Genomic DNA, 19,524 nt, shown 5'->3' with positions numbered 1-19,524 from the left:
TTACCTTTATTTTATTTTTATTTTATTTTATTTTATTTTATTTTTTTTTTTTGAGACGGAGTCTTGCTCTGTCACCCAGGCTGGAGTGCAGTGGCCGGATCTCAGCTCACTGCAAGCTCCGCCTCCCGGGTTTACGCCGTTCTCCTGCCTCAGCCTCCCGAGTAGCTGGGACTACAGGCGCCCGCCACCTCGCCCGGCTAGTTTTTTTGTATTTTTTTAGTAGAGACGGGGTTTCACCGTGTTAGCCGGGATCGTCTCTCGATCTCCTGGCCTCGTGATCCGCCCGTCTCGGCCTCCCAAAGTGCTGGGATTACAGGCTTGAGCCACCGCGCCGGCCTATTTACCTTTATTTTTAACCTTAAATTAGGCCATAGCTAAATGCCAGATGAGAACATCAACCTGAATAATTTATGTTTATCGTTAACCCAATTCAGCAAGTATTAAGCACATATTATGTAGAATATTTTCCTTGGTATTGAGGATAAGTGAAATTGTTCATCCCTTAAGAAGTCTGTTTATATTAATAAAAACATATTTAGTTTTTATTATGATGTAGATGAGAGTTCCTAATTGCACAAAACAGAGCATATAGCTTGGCTGTTTAAATCAAGACATTAATTAAGGCATATAAGAAATCTCTAAAGTGAGCTTTCAGGCAGTCTCTAGGACCACATTTCTTAGCTTTGCAAATTTTTCTAATACGCCCAGTCCCAGAAACATGCAGCCTCTGCCACTACCCCTTAGCTTTGCAAATTTTTCTAACACGCCCAGTCCCAGAAATATGCAGCCTCTGCCACTACCCCTTCCCAGCGTGTTTCCTCTCTGCCCCCTCAGGCTCACTGCCACAATGGTGGGGTCTGGTTGACTGATCTTAAGTCACATGTCTGCCACCTAGTGGTAAACGTTCCCAAGAAATGTTTCTTGGATTCTATACTGGGAAGATGGGATTCAGATTGTGAGGAACTATCAAACAGTCAGGGGGAGGGGTAGAAAATGAGGAAAATTAATGGGTAAAATATGGTAACAAGGTAAAGAAAACAGAAAAGAGAAGGCCGGGCGCGGTGGCTCAAGCCTGTAATCCCAGCACTTTGGGAGGCCGAGACGGGTGGATCACGAGGTCAGGAGATCGAGACCATCCTGGCTAACACAGTGAAACCCCGTCTCTACTAAAAAAAAAAAAAAAAATACAAAAAAATAGCCGGGCGAGGTGGCAGGTGCCTGTAGTCCCAGCTACTCGGGAGGCTGAGGCAGGAGAATGGCGCAAACCCGGGAGGAGGAGCTTGCAGTGAGCTGAGATCCGGCCACTGCACTCCAGCCTGGGCGACAGAGCCAGACTCCGTCTCAAAAAAAAAAAAAAAAAAAAAAAAAAAGAAAACAGAAAAGAGAATAATGTATTAACTAACGTACATTATATACATATACACACACACAAATATGCGTGTGTGTGTGTGTATATATATGTATATAGTGTGTGTGTGTATATATATATGTATATAGTGAGTGTGTGTGTGTGTCTGTGTCTGTATGTCAACAGAAAAGTATTGATCCTCTTTTCTCTACTGGTCACAGGTCCTAGTTCGCAATTATAAATTCCAATTATAACCCTTGATTTCTGGACTTACGTATATGGACCCATAGTTATTCCAAGAAAGACTCTACCTTACTTCTATCAGTAGTTCTGAGGATATACTAATTCCAGGATGATAGCATTCCTACTTAGCAATGTATTATGTCCATGCTTGAATTAAAATAGTCTTGGCTCATTTAACCATTCTATAAGATCGGTTACTTCTAAATGATGTAATAGTGTGATAAAATCAGGGGTCCCTGGGAGCATCCATCAATTGCATTACTCTTTTCATTGTAAAATCAGGTTTTTTTTTTTTTTTTTTTTGTCTGAAGTAATGTTGTGTATGATAACATGACTGTAAGCAAAAACTCAGTAAGATGGTGTTTCTGGGACCGGGCGCAGTGGCTCACGCCTGTAATCCCAGCACTTTGGGAGGCCGAGGTGGGCGGATCACAAGGTCAGAAAATCGAGACCATCCTGGCTAACATGGTGAAACCCCTTCTCTACTAAAAATACAAAAAAAAAAAAAAATTAGCTGGGCGTGGTGGCAGGTGCCTGTAGTCCCAGCTACTCAGGAGACTGAGGCAGGAGAATGGCATGAACCCGGGGAGGCAGAGATTGCAGTGAGCCGAGATCAGTCATTGCACTCCAGCCTGGGCGACAGAACGACCCTCTGTCAAAAAAAAAAAAAAAAAAAAAAAAAAAAAGATGGTGTTTCTGGTAGAAGTATGGCCATTAGAGAAGGCAAATCCATATCCAAAAAAGGGGTTTATTACAGTGAAGAAAAACTACTTTCTGTTTAATAGAAAGGATTTGATGTAATATGCTTGCTTCATGGTGAATAACTGGTCTCCAGCTGTATTTTATCATGGCAGGGCTCAAGTTAGATGGCTGCACCTTACTGCTGGGCCTCCGCCATGGTGGTAACTCTATCAGTCTTAATCATGGGAAGCCCATTTTGTCAGGTTTATGACCCTGAAACCATGGTCACTTCTTTATGCACACTGAGAAAAATGACAAATGAAATAGGCTGATATCTACAAGGTAAATCAGTTTGTCCACCAGGTTACTGAAAGAGTCTTACAGAGTGAGGACCAGAAAATTAGTCCTAGCTCAGAGGTGATATTCACAAATTTTGATATTTTGTTTTCCTCAATACTATGACTCTAATAGTTACAGATCCTTTGGGAGAAGGTTTTCTGATTATCTATCACGATATGACAAACTATCCAAAAACTTAATGACACCAAACAACATTTTAATATGCTCATAGACTCTCCTGGGCCAAGCATTCAGAAAAAGAACAGTGGGGATGGCCCTTCTCTGATCTATAATATTTGGGGTCTCAGCCAAGATAACTGGTGACAATGATGTGCTGGTAAATGATTTCTTTTGTTAGCAAAATAAAAGCACTGATCTCTGGTGTTTGCCAATTTCCCTAGTGTAAATACTTCCACCATGGTTGATTTCAAGCTATGTTGATGTTACTCAATGCCAAGTTGGGAAAAAATTCACAGTACTGAACCATTATGTAGTATTTCTACCTTTTAGGTAAAATAGATGTAAATAATCTAAGGAGCATAGATAATAGTGAAATGTAATAAAAATAATTAGGAATTAATATACTTGAAATGTATACTATTTCTTAAAAATATTTTTATTTAATTATAAGCTTATGCAATTTAGACATAATGATTGCGCTTAACCACCAGCTCACAAAACTCCTGAAAATTAAAATTAACAATCAGCTCCCAAAGCCAGAAGACATCTGTTCTAGCAAACCATTTGCAGGGGATGACTCAAATATTTGGGGTTAGGAAGATTTGCTTGTGAAGCGGATTCTTCATGCACATGTCTGGTGCCTGAGCTGGAATAGCTGAAGGACAGGTAGACTCAGTTGGAACTGCACACAAGAGAACCTACACATGGCCTGTCCATCATAACAGTCTTGGAATACTCAGACTTCTTAGATGATAACTCAGGGACCTAAGAGCCAACATTCTGGTCTACCAGTTGGAAGCTGCCTGGCCTTTTAGGACCTAAGCCCAGAAATCACAAAATGTGACTTCTGCCATACTTTGTTGGTCAAAACAGTCACCAGTCCACCCAAATTTAATGGGAGGGGACATAGACCCCCATGTCTCAATAGCAGGACAGTAAAAAAAATTGATGACTATACAAACTCACCTTAATTTTTTACAAATATCTAACTGTAGGCTGGGAGTGGTGGCTCACACCTGTAATCCCAGCACTTTGGGAGGCCGAGGCAGGCAGATCATGAGGTCAGGAGACTGAGACCATCTGGCTAACATGGTGAAACCCCGTCTCTACTAAAAATACAAAAAATTAGCCGGGCGAGGTGGTGGGGTCCTGTAGTCCCAGCTACTCAGGAGGCTGAGGCAGGAGAATGGTGTGAACCTGGGAGGCAGAGCTTACAGTGAGCCGAGATCTCACCATTGCACTCCAGCCTGGGTGACAGAGTGAGACTCCGTCTCAAAAAAAAAAAAAAAAATTTTCTAACTGTAAACTGACTCAGGTATAGGATTTGGAGAAGGCCAAGACAGTTTACCAGGTGACTCAAGTAAAAAATTATTCCCCCAGGTCTAAGGATTTTATTATTAATATTACTTTATTAATACAACCTAATTCTTGATGTCTTATTAACAACTCTATAATCAATTAGCTATCACAAAGATCCCAATGGATCAAACCATTCTGCCTATTATAGTAACCACACATAACTTAGCTTAGGTAGTTAATTGCTATTACTTAGCCTCTGCCACTGCAGAATTCTGTCATCCCCAGAGAAATCAAAGGGTTCCTTTTAGGACTAGCATCTCTCCATTTTTATTCTTTATCTGTAAAGAACTGCTGTTCTGGCAGTTTTGTAGGTCGTGTGTTGCCTTTTTTCCCAATCTATTTCCCAATGCCTTAGTGAAGATAGTGTCACTTTGGTCATCTCAAGGGAAATAGCTGGGGGTGAGCTGAATTCACCATTTTTAACTCTATAAATCATCAGTTTCCTTCTACCTTCTACCCAGTGAATTTTTGGCTTTTACTCACTTGTTTTCGGCCACCACTGAGTTTATATTTTAGTTAACCAATGGAGCAAACAATTAAAACCACTTTTTGGTGTTTGACATCAAAGTTTAATTCAGATTATCTGAAAAATGTCATCATATTGATTAATTTAACCAGATCAAAAAATGTTGTCCCCCTCTTTCTGTTTCATTAATATTAGCATCTACATATATTTCCAGATTTCTGAAACTACAAATTAGCAAAAGCATACAGGTCTATTGATTTGAAATCCTTCTCTTTTTAGGTTAGACCTTATTATTTACCTCTTCATATTTTAGAAGTCTGGAGGCAGAAAGAGGTGTTTGTGGTGGAACATGATGAGCAGAGGCTTCTTCTTGTAAGATAACTGCTTTAAGTGAAGTCATTCTGTGGCCATTAAGACAAATAGAACTGGATTCATCACAGAATCAGGAAGACTTATTGCGATGAGAGTATCAGGGTAACTCAGACACATCTGAATCTTTCCAAATGTCCATTTTATAGTTCTTGGGGTGCCTGCTTTTTTTCTCGGAGTGATGGCAAGATTTCTACATAAGATTCCTGGTAAGGCTGTGAAATTATCATATATTGTAATTCAGTGACCTCCCTTAGACTTTGTATTTTCTTTCTGTTATGTTTTGGGATCTTGATAAGAGGCTATCATGAGCAGCCATAGCACCTCTTGGGTTCTCTAACTGAGCCTTGACCTATAATTTAAAACCTTAAGCTTGTCATTTTCTTTCTTTAAACCCTTCAGTGCAGTTCAAAGCATTCTGCTCACTTCATTGTCCTTATATTCTTCATGCCTTTCAAATGGTCTATTGTAGCTATGACTCAATCCATCAAAGTCTTACTTACACAGACACCCCATTTTCAGAGAGCTCAGGTGTTTATATAACTATCTCACCTCTATGTACCATAGAAGACAATCTTCCTTCTTTTGATGCTAATCTATTAGTTCTGTCAAACCTATTCAGGTCAAACATCCCAGGTATCCATTTCTCTGAAGAATTTTGCCAATAAAGATACAAACTATTGCTTTAATCAGTACTTATTCATTCATTCAGTAAATATACATGAGCATCTACCATGTGCCAATCTTCTAGGCACTAAAGATACAGCATGAACAAAATAGATTTAAAAAAATGTATTTCCTTATTGACCTTACATTAAGTTTTGAAAGACAGATAGTAAGCAAGAAAAATACATAAATAAATATGACATTAGATAGGGACAAATGCTAAGAAGAACAAAAAAGCTAGGAAGGAGATATCCAATGTTGTAGGTAACCAGGGAAAGTCTCGTTGAAAAGTGGCATTTGAGTTAAAACATGAAAGAGATGGTGAAGTGAGATAGTCATACAGATATCTGAAAGAGAATGTTTTAGTTAGAGAAAATAAGAAGAACAAAGACCCTGTTGTGGGGACATGGATGTCTAACATGTTAAAAGCAAAATTAACAAAACTAAACAAACAAAAAACTGCAAGGCAGCCAACATAGCTATACCGGAATGAGCAAGAAGAAAAATAGGAGATGAGTTCAGAAAATTGAGATCCCTTTGGGACGTATAAGGACTTTGGCTTTCACTTGAGCCCAATAAGAAGACATTAAAAATTTGAGCAGAAGTATAAATGACCTAACTCACATTTTAGCTTAAATAGTGTTTTGAGAATAGCCTGAATATGAAAGGCTGAAAGCAGGAGAACCAGTTAAAGAGCCATTATAATTCAGGGGGAGATTGTAGGTCTTGGACACAAATGTTAGCAGTGGATGTAGTGGCAAGTGATCAGATTCTAGATATTGAGGGAGCATGAAAGAGAGTGCTTACAAATACTGAATTGTTAACTTTAAGCTGGGTAAAGAGACAATGAGGGCATGAGGGTAGGGAGAAGCAGTTAAAAGTTCCATTTGCCAAATGCAAAGAGTGTGATTAAAAGATTTAAGTTGTCTCTGAAAACGGATGTCCTTTATAGCATCATTATTGTGTTTCTTTTCCTAGAGGGTGGGTATTTTATATTTCTAAATCTTACACTGTACTGTGCAAAATTAGATGCTGATATGTTTAATGAATTACTGTATTAAACAAGATGCCTCTAATTTACAATTAGAAAAAAGCAGTTTTCACTGTATTATAAAGGTTTCATTATTTATGTCATCAGATTGAAGGATAGATGTACATAATAATGTTAATTAGCCTAAGCTTTTGGGAAATAATGCCAATTAACCATGGCCACAAGCTTAGCTTTCATATAGGCCAAACCTGTATGGAAATATATAAAACTATATGACGTATGTAAATTTAACTCATTTATTAATATTTTAATCTGCTCAGCAAATATTAATTGCATACGTATAGATGTTGTGAATTGAGCTAACACCCAAATTCAGAGAGAATCAAGAGGATGAAGGCAGACAGACACTGTGCCAACTCTCTTGGAGCTTTTATTGCAATGGGAAAATAGAATGAAATTTAGTAGAACAATTTCTTTAAATTGCACATCATGAAATAGTCTGAAAAAAAAAATTAGTAAGGGATTGAAATAGAGACTTGTGGAGGTGGGGAAAAGGAGAAACTACCTTAGGCAGTAGTGAGCAAATGCCTTGTTGAGAGATGATATTTAAGCTGAGACAAACAATGGGAAAGAGCTGGTTAAATGAGGAACAAAGAAGGAGTACTTTAGGCAGAGGGTACAGCATAAGCAAAGGCTTGACATACTGAGGAGCTAAAAGTAGGCCAGGAAAGCTGGAACATAGTTTGCCAGGGAAAGAGTGACATCAGATGACACTGGAAAAGTAGGCATTATTAAGTTCATGTAAATCTCCACAACCTGTGTAAAGCAGTTTGGATTTATGCAATGGATACATGTATCTGTAGAATTTGAGAGAATAGAATACCATAATTTATCAATCAGAGATTGATAAATGTTAAAGGGCTCCTTGAAAATTTCAGGTCTTTTTCATACTGAAAAACTACTAATATTATGTTGACCCTTAAATATGACTCTTATCTACTGATTTATATATGTTTAGTGTCTCAGATATTGGTGTTCTTTGTGCCCAATAATGGCAAAGTTTTCTAACATTTTGAGTCATAATTAGTGACAGCAAATGTAGAGAAATCAACCAAAAAATATGATACTAATACATGACACTGAATCTAACAGTAGTATAGTGAAGACCAAAATTTTTCTTTACAATTGAACTTTTAGAAAATATCTTGGAAAAAAGGAAAGTTGTTTTCTTTCCTTCTTTCCACCTTCAGTGTCTTCTATCTGTTTTTAAATCTTTTGTTTGGGTAATTTCTGCTGTATTTTCTTTATTTTGCATAAGTGGATACCACTTGTTAGCTTATGCTTTCCACTGTTCTTCCGAAGACCTTTCCTGTAATGCTTACCAGTTGTGTGTGGTTATTCACTAGTAAAATTATAATAACTGATAATAATCAAGCAGTTTCTGATTTTCTTCTCATGTGTCTTTGGTTTTAGCAGTGGAACTTCCTTTTGAAATGAAAACAAATATGAAACCCCAATTCACAAAACATTTCAAAGCAGATCTTCTCTGGCAAGAGCTAAGAGTGTAGAGCCTGAAACATCCTGGGAACTTTTCAGGGACTTTCCCTCCACCTCTGTCATGGCCCCAGAGGCTACCCTGGGAAATCATAGATTCTAACATAGACAATTCAAAACTAATTCCTTAACTTCCTTTCCTGAACTGACAATTGAGAATCTCAGTTACTATGTTCTAATTGGTTGCATATTTTTTTCTATAATCTAAAGAAAAATTGTGAATAAAACCATGGGATTATTGAAGCTAAATTAACATTATAATGATTATGCTCATTTTATTCAATTCAAATAATTTTAATGGCCATATGTAAATGAAATAAATTTTGACTTTCACCGTCATCCTCTAAAAAGGTCCTGATGCATCAAGCAATGTTCTCTCATCACTAACATACATATTTTGTCAAGTGTTCTATTTCTGCTGAATCCATACTGCAAGTATTAAATTTGCTAAAGGACTGCATACATTTGCATTACATTTTTAAATTCAGTAACTTGTTATATGATACAATTTATCTTTAATGTATTTTATAAACCCTGTTTTAAACAGGTCTGTGCTTCTTTGTTGCCACTTGCAGTGTAACCTGCAACTAACATTAGATACTATGTAAGCCTGCAGTGTTTTAAGGGGGAAGTCATTTGAAAGTGTTCCTGACTTGTATTCAGAAGATAATTGCATTTTCTGTTAAACCCAATAGCTATTACTGGAGCATTTGGAGTGCCTTGTGTCACGACATGAAAGGTCACTAAGAATGACGGTGGTAAAACGGCAAGCCCAGTCTCCCTCAGGAGTATCCAGTGAAGTTGAAGTTCTCAAGGCACTGAAATCTTTGTTTGAGCACCACAAGGCCTTGGATGAAAAGGTATAGTATGGATAAAAGATTTCAAGCTTAACTACACTTCTGTCATCATCATCAAGCTCTTTGTCTTCATCCATTGACTCACCTGACTTCTAAAGTCAGTCAGTTGAGGAACACATTTGAGTTATATGAAAAATCATTTTTTTAAGTGAAAATGGATTACCGTGTGGATGTTGGTAATATTCATAAACATCTTCTTTTTCTAAGCCACTGAATCTATGACTTACCAGAATTAGACTTCTATTATGGTACATTATAGCCCCACTTCAGATGGCATTCAAAATGTTGTATCATTTAATATTATTATTGAGTCTCTCTCTCTCTCTCTCTCTTTCTCTCTCTCTCTCTCTCTCCCTCTCTCTCTCTCTCTCTCTCTCTCAAACCCTGGTCTTTCTCTATAGATTCCAAAATAAGAGACCACTAACTGAAAGTTATATCTATTTTGAAGTACAAATTGGATGTACTTTAACTTTTAGACATTATTTTAGAAGCATCTGATTTTCTAATGTCTCTAATATCTTAGTTTTAAATATTCATTTGAAGAGCCTCTGCAAGTAACATCATAAGGTATTAGTAGAAAAATTTGTGTTTAGATATTTTTTAAAGTAGCTGTAAGCTTCTCTTAGCCGTTACTCAAATAAGTTCTACTGACATATATAAACCAATAGGATGATAATATTCTTTGGAGATTAGGATGGCTTATGACATGATTTCAATTTTGTGAAATTTCAAAGACTGAACTTATAAAAATCAATAAAGCTTTAGGAGTTAGAGTGGAAATTGGGACACTTCATTGTAAAGTATCTGACAAGTTCTGAGCATTAAAATCCAAACTAGGGATTATTTCCGAGTTATATATAGTTTTTAAGCATGCAGACATTTTTGTTCTATTTAATATTTATATACATTTATATTTTTATCATTGGTATTTCAGATGTTCTGAGAACAGGGGATTATGTGGAATGTGTATGTAAGGATAATTATAATTCTGCCTTCTAGAGTATTAAGAAGAAATTGTATCTCATTTTTATTTTAGCAATGAGAGATGACTAGTATAAGAATTATTTTGAATAAAACAGAAATGAATATTATATAAAAATTCTTGCTAAATATGACATCAAATAATTATTTAATATTCAACATTTAGTTTCATATTATATTTCCTCTTTTTTATAAAAGTGCTAAGAATTTGCAAGAGTTTATATGTATAGAATTTTTAGTATGTGTCAGACTCCACGGCAGATGTTTGACACACAGCAATAAATAAGATATTCTCATTATGACGGAGAAGTTCAGAGTTAGTGCTAGGAATTCACATATCAATGAAAAACAATTCAAAAAAGACATATTTCCATCACAATATGTAGTCACAGAAAAGGTTATGACTATGTGAGTAATGACAAAGACAAGGATGTCTTCAAGAAAGGGTGGCATTTGATCTAGGTATTAAAGAATGATTAAGGGTTTTTTAAGCACAGAAATACACTCTAAGCAGCAGGACCCACACAGAAAATAACCCAAAACTGTAAGAAGAGAAGGACCTGTTCAGAGAAAATTCAAGAGTTTGAGATGACTTAAATGAAGGTACTAGAGAATGTATGATTTGAGATGTTTCCTATGAGCATTCCCATATCACTTACAAGTGAGGGATGCTTTTACAAAAGAATGATTATTTATCAGAATAGAGGTAATAAACAACATTTAAGACAAATAACCTGATCATGTGAGTACATTTAAGAAGAAAATGGCTGTTGTACAACTTATTCTACATATAATTTACTTTATAGAAGTTCAGTGGGTTTAGTGCAACTAAATGAGTTGTTCTATCATATGGCCATAGGAGCTGTAATAATATGTATTAACTCACCAGAGGTATCCTGAACATTGGTGAGTTCAGGGACAACTGGACTGATTATCAACAAGTAATGCTCAGTGGCCTAAAGAAGACATGTTATGAGTTGGGACTCTAGAGTCAGACAGATCTGGACAAGTGACTTGACCATTCATTCTCAAAGCATCAATTACCTCTTATCTTGAATTAAGATAATACTAGTACTGACCTCAGAGTTGTCATGAGGATTAGATATGATCTGATATGCAAAGCTTTCAGCTAGTGCTTAGCATATGGCAAGACCTCAGTGGATATTTATGAATATTGTTATTAACAGGAGTAAATATCAGCATTTGATAAAACTTTCAAACCAAGTAAAAATATTGGTATTATTCTTGATCCAGATGCTTGTTTAAAATAGCATTTCATTTAGTTATCAAGGAACTCATATGTGTCTAAGTGCCTTCACAGACAATTTTCCTAAGAGTAACTCACAGCTTCTCACAGGGATGAGGAGGGATGTGGATATAGATATGTAAACAAGTAATACTATATATATAGAAAGTCAGAAAAAGATGCAGTTAACCATACCTTGGGAACAAGAAACAAACAACTTTATCATAGAGGGATTAGTACATATGCAGAACTAAATAAACTCTACAAGGATTGAGCATAGCTGTAGATAGTTGCAGTGATTCATAATTTTCATTATTAATGTCCAATTATTTATATAGCCACTAAATTGTAGAATGAGAACTATAGTTGTGAGAAAATATAGTTGTGTTTTTCAATTACTCAGAAATCATTGACTATTAAAAAAAAAAACTATATCAGACATGTATAGGAAATGTAAACCAAAACAAATTAAATATATATACCATCCTTATATATTTTCATTATCAAATATCTCAGTGTCAAAAATGAATTAGAGCTTCTGGTCTGAGGAGGTTTCCTCAAAAATATTTTCTGTTGTAGGAGTGATAATTCCCCAAATGCAACCCGGCCATATATTAATTTCAGTTTGCATTATTGATATTAACAGCAGCAATTTTTAAATTTATAATATAACTCAAAATATATTCAGAATTTTTTTTTATTTTCTTGTAAAATAGTTTTAGATTTATTACTTCGTGGACAACATAACCTCAATTTGTAAACCACTATTCTAAATATATGAGAAATTATTATTTTATTTTCATATTGTTGGGTAAATATGATAATTTTTATTCCTTAAAAACTCACTATAATGAAAATATAAACGCTTAAATTGTAGTAAATAGAAAACAGTTTGGAATAGTTCTAAGAGTTTAAGTTTAGCAAAACAAAGTCAGAAAGATATTTTAACCTACCACATAAGCTAGATTCAACCATTTCTTGCATGATGTAAATGACTTAGAGAGATTTTAATGTGTCAGTATTTTAAAATATGGTAACTTCCTCTCTCTACAGCAGTTTAAGTGTGATATGATCAAGCTTGTGTATGGTGAGATTATTACCATATTTAGATTGCTTCTTATTGCTGTTCTCATTAACCAGGTTTACTAGGCCTTCTTCAGAACACCAGTATTTTACAGTTGGTATTTTAGAATATGGGAATCCCTGGTAAACATCACATGTCTGTTGAAACGTTTTTTGATATATGCATTCCACACATCAGCTGTCCTGCTCATTTTCATGGCTTCAGGATATTTGCTGCTTTTTCATGTATTCAAAATTCATAAAAAAGCATTCTCCAAATTAAATCATCAAATATTTCCTGCTATGTAACTAGTGTTTGGTTATTAATCAGTATTAATTCTATGTATTTGTTAACAATTGGATATTTGTCTAACAGGAATGATACTTGGCAGTTAATCTCTAGCTCAATATGATGAAAGATCCTGTGCAACTGTTTTAGACATCAAGTCTCCATTTATGTGTGTATTACTGTTTTTAGAGAATTTGAGCATAATAAAATATAATTAATATTAAAACCCCTACTTGGATATTTTTATTGCTGATTCATGGTCTGTTTCAGGAATTAAATGCATCCATTCATCTGAATATATGTGGTATCCTAATACAATACTAAAATGTGATTTAGATTTTTTAAAATTCTTAATTAGATTCTAGGATAATAGGTCATTACTGACTTTTTGTTTGTTTGCTAACTGGAAAAAATAATATTATAATTCCAACTTAAATTTGTTTATGTATCTGGGTTTTTACATATTTTATAAATTTAATCTCTATTCCCAGTTAAATCTTATTAGAAGAGAAAAATACCATTTATTAAAATATACTGTCAGTAAGTTAACAAAATGAAAGCTCATAGGAATATAATTATATATTAAAATACATCTTAACTGCACAAATACTATGGCATTCCCATGAAAAATCTATGTTAATTTATAAATAATTGAAAATCCACCATGAATTGCATCTTAAGTTAAAGCTATAAAGTTTTTTTTTATTTTTTAGGTAAAATTAAACTGCTGTGGTCATTCATTTTAATTCAGCAATATTTTTTCTATGAATTGTTATATATATAATACATTTATTTAATATATATATCAAGACATATCTATAGATCTAAACATACAACAACTAAAACAATTTTAGAAGTTCTAAGAAAGCAAGGATCAAAGAAATACTTCTTTGAGTTTCAGTTATGTAAGAAGCAAGTATAAATTATGACTTTCAAACTAAAATATACAGAGATTTTGGTTCTATAAAATACAATGGTTTAACCTTTGGTATCTGAAAGTTAGTTGGAAATTCCAAAATACTTAAATACTTTACAGTTCCCCCAAAACAAAATAGACCTCTAATTCATACAAAACATAGAAGCAAAGAACACTTTTCAGGTTTTAAAAGGCCTTTCCTTCAGGCAAATTATTTTTGAAGTTAGATACTATTTACCAAATGAAAATTTACTTATTATTTTACAGAAGTAGAGAAAAAGGTGGGGTATTTTTTTTTTCCTATTTGTCACACTTAGTCAGTGACTATTTTTCAGATGAATTCATAATATACTTTTAAACTTTGTATTCGCTTACTATGAATCAGAATTCAGAGCAAGACAAATCAATCTCCAGCCCCACCTGAAGCTCTATGAGGGAACTACCAAAAGGATTTGCTTACAAGGAAATCCCTTGATAAAGTGACAATACGAGGTGGCAATGCATTCATTGTATTTTTGCCAGGTTTAGTATTCGGAGCACATAGGGATATAAATACTTCTTTAATAATTTGCCAAATTGACTGTCTCTGATGATGTTAATGATGGATTCGGCACAGTTTAATATGTATGGGATGTACATTACTGCACATATTTTGATTTTTCTTCTAGGTAAGGGAGCGACTGAGGGTTTCTTTAGAAAGAGTCTCTGCACTGGAAGAAGAACTAGCTGCTGCTAATCAGGAGGTAACATGCCACACTTTCTCCTCTTTTGAGGTGCAATATCGCTGACATTACATCCCTTGTGTTTCACGTCACTTTTATTAATACTGTCACTAAAAATAAATTACATGCTGTCTATGCCATTGAACAAGGCTTGTTGAAATTAGTTACCAGAGTCTTGCCTTCTGCTTTTTGGTTATTTATATGTGTCACTACTAGACAAAAGGAAAATTATCAAGAGCTAGTGACATGCGAGCTAGTGAGATGAAGACTTAGAAAGACTGCAGGCAGAGCGTCAGTCCTTTCAAGAAGGAAAACACAGCTCCAAAATTGGAACACATATCAAATAACTGTTAAACTTACAAAATGCTACAAATAAAAGTGAACTCCTTAGAGAGATATACTTCTGCTCAGGTCCTGCCTATTCTTATCTTCTAAAAGCACTGTACTCATGTTTAGTGACAGCACTGAATCCACTTCTGCTACTCTTCACAACTCCAAAAAAAGTATTTTCAATCATCTTTTCAAGATTTATAAAGTTATTTTCTCTTTGGAAGATTCTACTTCTCTTGGGTTTTAGTGCACAAATTATCTTGGATAATTAGGCATATATAGAGAGTAAATAAATTTGTTTATATATACATTTATCTGTCTATACATATTTCTCTCTCTCTCTCTCTCTCTATATATATATATATAAAATATATATATAATACCTAGTTTTATCCCTCAAGTATTATTATAGTCTCCTATAGGCAGTGTGGTACATCTGATTGATTTTTACATAGATCAAATAACATTTTACCTATATATAGATATATAGAGATAAGCAAATTTAACCTGTGTCAGCCATTAAAATAGTCCCATCTCTCTTTTTCTCTGACATTTATAAGGCTACTTTTTTTCCTAGAAGTTTATTCCAGTAATGTAATATTGGTATTACTAGTATTGGACATACTAATATAATTTAGCAAAACCTTCCTACTCTTAAATAAGCAAGGGTAGAGGGGAGGGAATAATGAAGAGGGTTGATTAATGAGTACAAATTTTCTGTTAGATAGAAGAAATATGACCTAGTGTGTGATAGATCAGTAGATTGATTATAGTTAACATTAATCTAATGTACATTTCACAATAGCTAGAAGACAATAATTTAAATGTTCCTAGCAAAAAGTAAAGATAAATAGTTAATGTGGTAGATATTCCAAATAACCTGATTTGATCTTTACACATTATATAAGTGTATCAAATTATCACAAGTACTCCAAAGTATGTACATCTATTATGGATCAATAAAATAAATAAATATAAATAGATTTATAAAAAGATATACGACTAAGATCAGTAATGATAAGTCCTATAAAGGAATTTATAAAAAGATGATGTTTACATATACATTATGCATACAGACAAATACACAGTTTCAAACCACTCAATAAATCTTGTCAGTATAAACTTCTTTTTTTTTTTTTTTTTGAGACGGAGTCTTGCTCTGTTGCCCTGGCTGGAGTGCAGCGGTGCGATCTTGGCTCACTCCAGCCTCCTCCTGCTGGGTTCAAGGGATGCTCCTGCCTCAGCCTCCCTAGTAGCTGGGATTACAGGCACCCACCACCATGCCCGGCTAATTTTTGTATTTTTAGTAGAGATGGGGTTTCACTATGTTGGTCAGGCTGGTCTCGAACTCCTGACCTCATGATCCAACCACCTCGGCCTCCCAAAGTGCTGAGATTACACACGTGAGCCACTGCACCCAGCCATTCTTTTGTTCTTTAAAATAAGCTAGATTAATTAAATGAGTGTATATATGCTTTTGTTTGTCCCAGCCATAACAATTTAACCTTTAGAAATAATGGACTTGCAGCTAGAAGGAGAGTAAATTCTATGTGAATTAAAGGCTAGTAGTGTTAAAAGCATAAATGGTGAAATAGCCATTTTTAAAAAGGAAAGAAAGCTTTTTGATGACCAGATTTAGCTTAGTAAACAGGATGGTTTGGAAAAAAAAAAAAGAAAAAGAAATAAGAGATTGGTACCTCTCAGTCATAATGGAAGAAAAGAATCTCTGGAGTAATAGGTAATGACAGGAAGTATGCAGTCTTTTAAAGAGATGGGGTTGATAAATTATCTTCAGGATGGGGTGTACTTGTTCCTGGAACTATCGGGAAAAAAATGTTAAATGTGTATTCATATTATATTTTATTAATGTTGTGATTTTTATGTGTGATAAAATATACATTCATTTTGGAAATATTTCTCAAAATATTTCATTGATAAGGGCAAACAAACAAAAAGTTTGGTGACTACTAATATAAAAGCATGGCTTAATATGACCGTGAAAGAATTTATGTTTGTCATAAACAAAGGTGTGATGAGACCACTTGGCTAAAGTAAGCTGAAATAATAATGTCCCATAGGCCAGGCGCGGTGGCACACGCCTGTAATCCCAGCACTTTGAGAGGCCGAGGTGGGCGAATCAGGAGGTCAGGAGATCCAGACATCCTGGCTAACACGGTGAAACCCCGTCTCTACTAAAAGTATACACACACACACACAAAATTAGCCGAGCGTGATGGCGGGTGCCTGTAGTCCCAGCTACTCAGGAGGCTGAGGGAGGAAAATGGGGTGAACCCGGGAGGCGGAGCTTGCAGTGAGCCGAGATCATGCCACTGCACTCCAGCCTGGGCGACAGAGGGAGACTCCCTCTCAAAGTGAGGCTCTGAAAATTTGCTCCAGAAATAGTAACTAAGTAGTTACTTCAATTATACATAAAATTGAACAGCAACCCTTGAGAACAAAAGTGGAGGAAAGATTTATGACTGTTTCCTGGAATATAGTTTTATCCCTCAAGTATTATTATAGTCTCCTACAGGCAGTGTGGTACATTGGATTTTACATAGATAAAATTTTTACTTCTTTGTGGGGAAAAGAAAGAGAGATCAGACTGTTACTGTGTCTATATAGAAAGAAGTAGACATAAGAGACTGCATTTTGTTCTGTATTTGAGATGCTGTTAATCTGTAACCCTACCCCCAACCCTGTCCTGGCAAGAGACATGTGCTGTAGTGACTCAAGATTTAATGGATTTTGGGCTGTGCAGGGTGTGCTTTGTTAAACAAGTGCCTGAAGGCAGCATGCTTGTTAAAAGTCATCACCATTCTCTTAATCTCAAGTACCAAGGGACACGTACACTGCCAAAGGTCGCAGGGACCTCTGCCTAGGAAAGCTAGGTTTTGTCCAAGGTTTCTCCCCATGTGATAGTCTGAAATATGGCCTTGTGGGAAGGGAAAGACCTGATCATCCCCCAGCCTGACACCCTTGAAGGGTCTGTGCTGAGGAGGACTAGTATAAGAGGAAAAAGGCCTCTTGGCAGTTGAGATAGAGAAAAGCATCTGTCTCCTGCCCGTCCCTGGGCAATGGAACATCTCGGTGTAAAACCCAATTGTATGTTCTGTTTACTGAGAAAGGAGAAAACTGCCTTAGGCCTGAAGGTGGGACTTGCTAGTGGCAATGCTGCTCCTTATGCACTAAAAAGGTTTATGGAGATGTTTGCATATGCATATCAAGGCACAGCACTTTTCCTTAAACTTATTCATGTCACAAAGATCTTTATTCATGTGTCTTACTGCTGACCTTTTCCCTACTATGATCCTATTATCCTGCCACTTCCCTTTTTACAAGATGGTAAAGATAATGATCAATAAATACTGACAGAACTCAGAGACCGGTGCCCGGGGCGGGTCCTCTGTATGCTGAGCGCCGGTCCCCTGGGCCCACCTTTTCTTTCTCTATACTTTGTCTCTGTGTCTCATTTCCTTTCTCAAGTCTCTCATTCCACCTAAGGAGAAACGTCCGCAGGTGTGGAGGGGCAGGCCACCCCTTCACTTCTTAACATTCCTGTATATCTACTGCAGACTTTTCTGAATGCTTTTTGTTTTGCTTAAAATCATTTGTAAAAATAAGAGTCATTTGCATAAGTAAAAATCATGTCTGTTAGTAATTATTGTGCTCGTTATTTATTAACTTCCATATGTTTTGGTTTTGTTGTTGATTTTAACTAATGTCCATGTGTCTTGACTTGAATCCCTCTTTAGAAATTCACAAACCCAGCGATAAACAAAATTAACTTTAGTTTTCTAATAATAAATCGCTTATAAACAGTGATCCTTTTGTTGGAACCGAACTGTCGATTCCTTCCTGGGCAGGGGTCGCCGCGAAGGATCACCGACACGAGATTCACAGCAGAGAGTTATTTATTACTAGCGCGCTAGGGTCCCAAGCTCTAAGTTGGCCCTGGGACCCTGACTGCTTGTTACAGGCTGTTTATATAGGCAAACACAAGTTCAAACACAGCTTAGGGCGCGAAATTCAAACAAAGCTTTAGGCGCGTGGTAATTGGGTCTGTCTATGGCCTGAGCAAGGTGCCTTGTTCTAATTGGTTAGAGCAGGACCTTATGAGGTTTTTTCCTGGAGTTGTTGATTCCGGGAACTTCGAGGCAGGGTGGGACCCCCGGAATTGGCAGGGTGGGACCCCATGAGGTTGTTTCCCGGAATTGGCAGGGTGGGACCCTATCAGGGTGGGACCCTATTGAGGCAGGGTGGAACCCTATCCAGAGCCACCTGGTGTTAATTTTTTAAGTTCTTTTTTTATGAGGCCTAGTTTCTAAGTTTTATGCTGCCTAGTTTCATTCCCTCCTCTTTTTGTGTCAGAGTCTCAATCTTGAGCCTCTTCTTCAGTCCTGAGGGTCTGGTATTGTTGGGTCAGAACCATAGCATGTACTATGTTTATTCTATTTTTAATAAGGGTGAGTAAGCAGTTGAGTATGCATGGCCTGAAAGTCAGGATGAGCGTGAGCAGGATGAGGGGTCCTAAGATGGTGGAGATTAGGGTGCTAAGCCAAGGGGATTGGTTGTACTAATTTTTAAACTAACTTTGTTGAGATTTTCTCTCTTTTTTTTTTTGTCTAATCTTTTTCTTAGTTTTGCCATAGAATCTTTAACTATTCTTGAATGATCTGCATAAAAACAACATTGCTCTTTTAGGGCTGCACAGAGCCCGCCCTCTTTCAGAAAGACAATTTCTAGTCCTCATCGGTTTTGTAATACAACTTCAGACAGAGAAGTCAAGGACTCTTCAAGTTTTGTGATAGATTGTTTTATGGCTCTAAGGTCTTTATCTATGGCTACTTTAAGTTGTTGCAGATGATGGTTACCATGCACTAGGGCTGCTGTCGTGGTCTTAACTTCAGCCGCTACCCTAATTC

The 19,524-nt window shown here is 36.1% G+C and overlaps 1 protein-coding gene across 22 annotated transcripts in view; it reads left to right on the top strand.

The window, feature by feature from the left end:
* PPFIA2 (PTPRF interacting protein alpha 2) overlaps positions 1–19,524 on the top strand; it is a 504,804-nt gene that overhangs the window by 301,052 nt on the left and 184,228 nt on the right. For 19 of the 22 annotated variants that reach the window (XM_050749217.1, XM_050749222.1, XM_050749223.1 and 16 more), the window contains 2 exons: positions 8,892–9,056; positions 14,216–14,290. In XM_050749217.1, coding sequence (XP_050605174.1) covers positions 8,892–9,056; positions 14,216–14,290 — 240 coding nt within the window. The remainder of the gene's footprint in view (positions 1–8,891; positions 9,057–14,215; positions 14,291–19,524) is intronic. The other 3 variants (XM_050749219.1, XM_050749230.1, XM_050749226.1) reach the window with 1 other exon arrangement.

The sequence above is a fragment of the Macaca thibetana genome, chromosome 11 (genome assembly GCF_024542745.1).
Source record: "Macaca thibetana thibetana isolate TM-01 chromosome 11, ASM2454274v1, whole genome shotgun sequence".
Taxonomy (NCBI): Eukaryota; Metazoa; Chordata; class Mammalia; order Primates; family Cercopithecidae; genus Macaca; species Macaca thibetana.
This window is presented reverse-complemented; position numbering and strand designations above follow the sequence as displayed.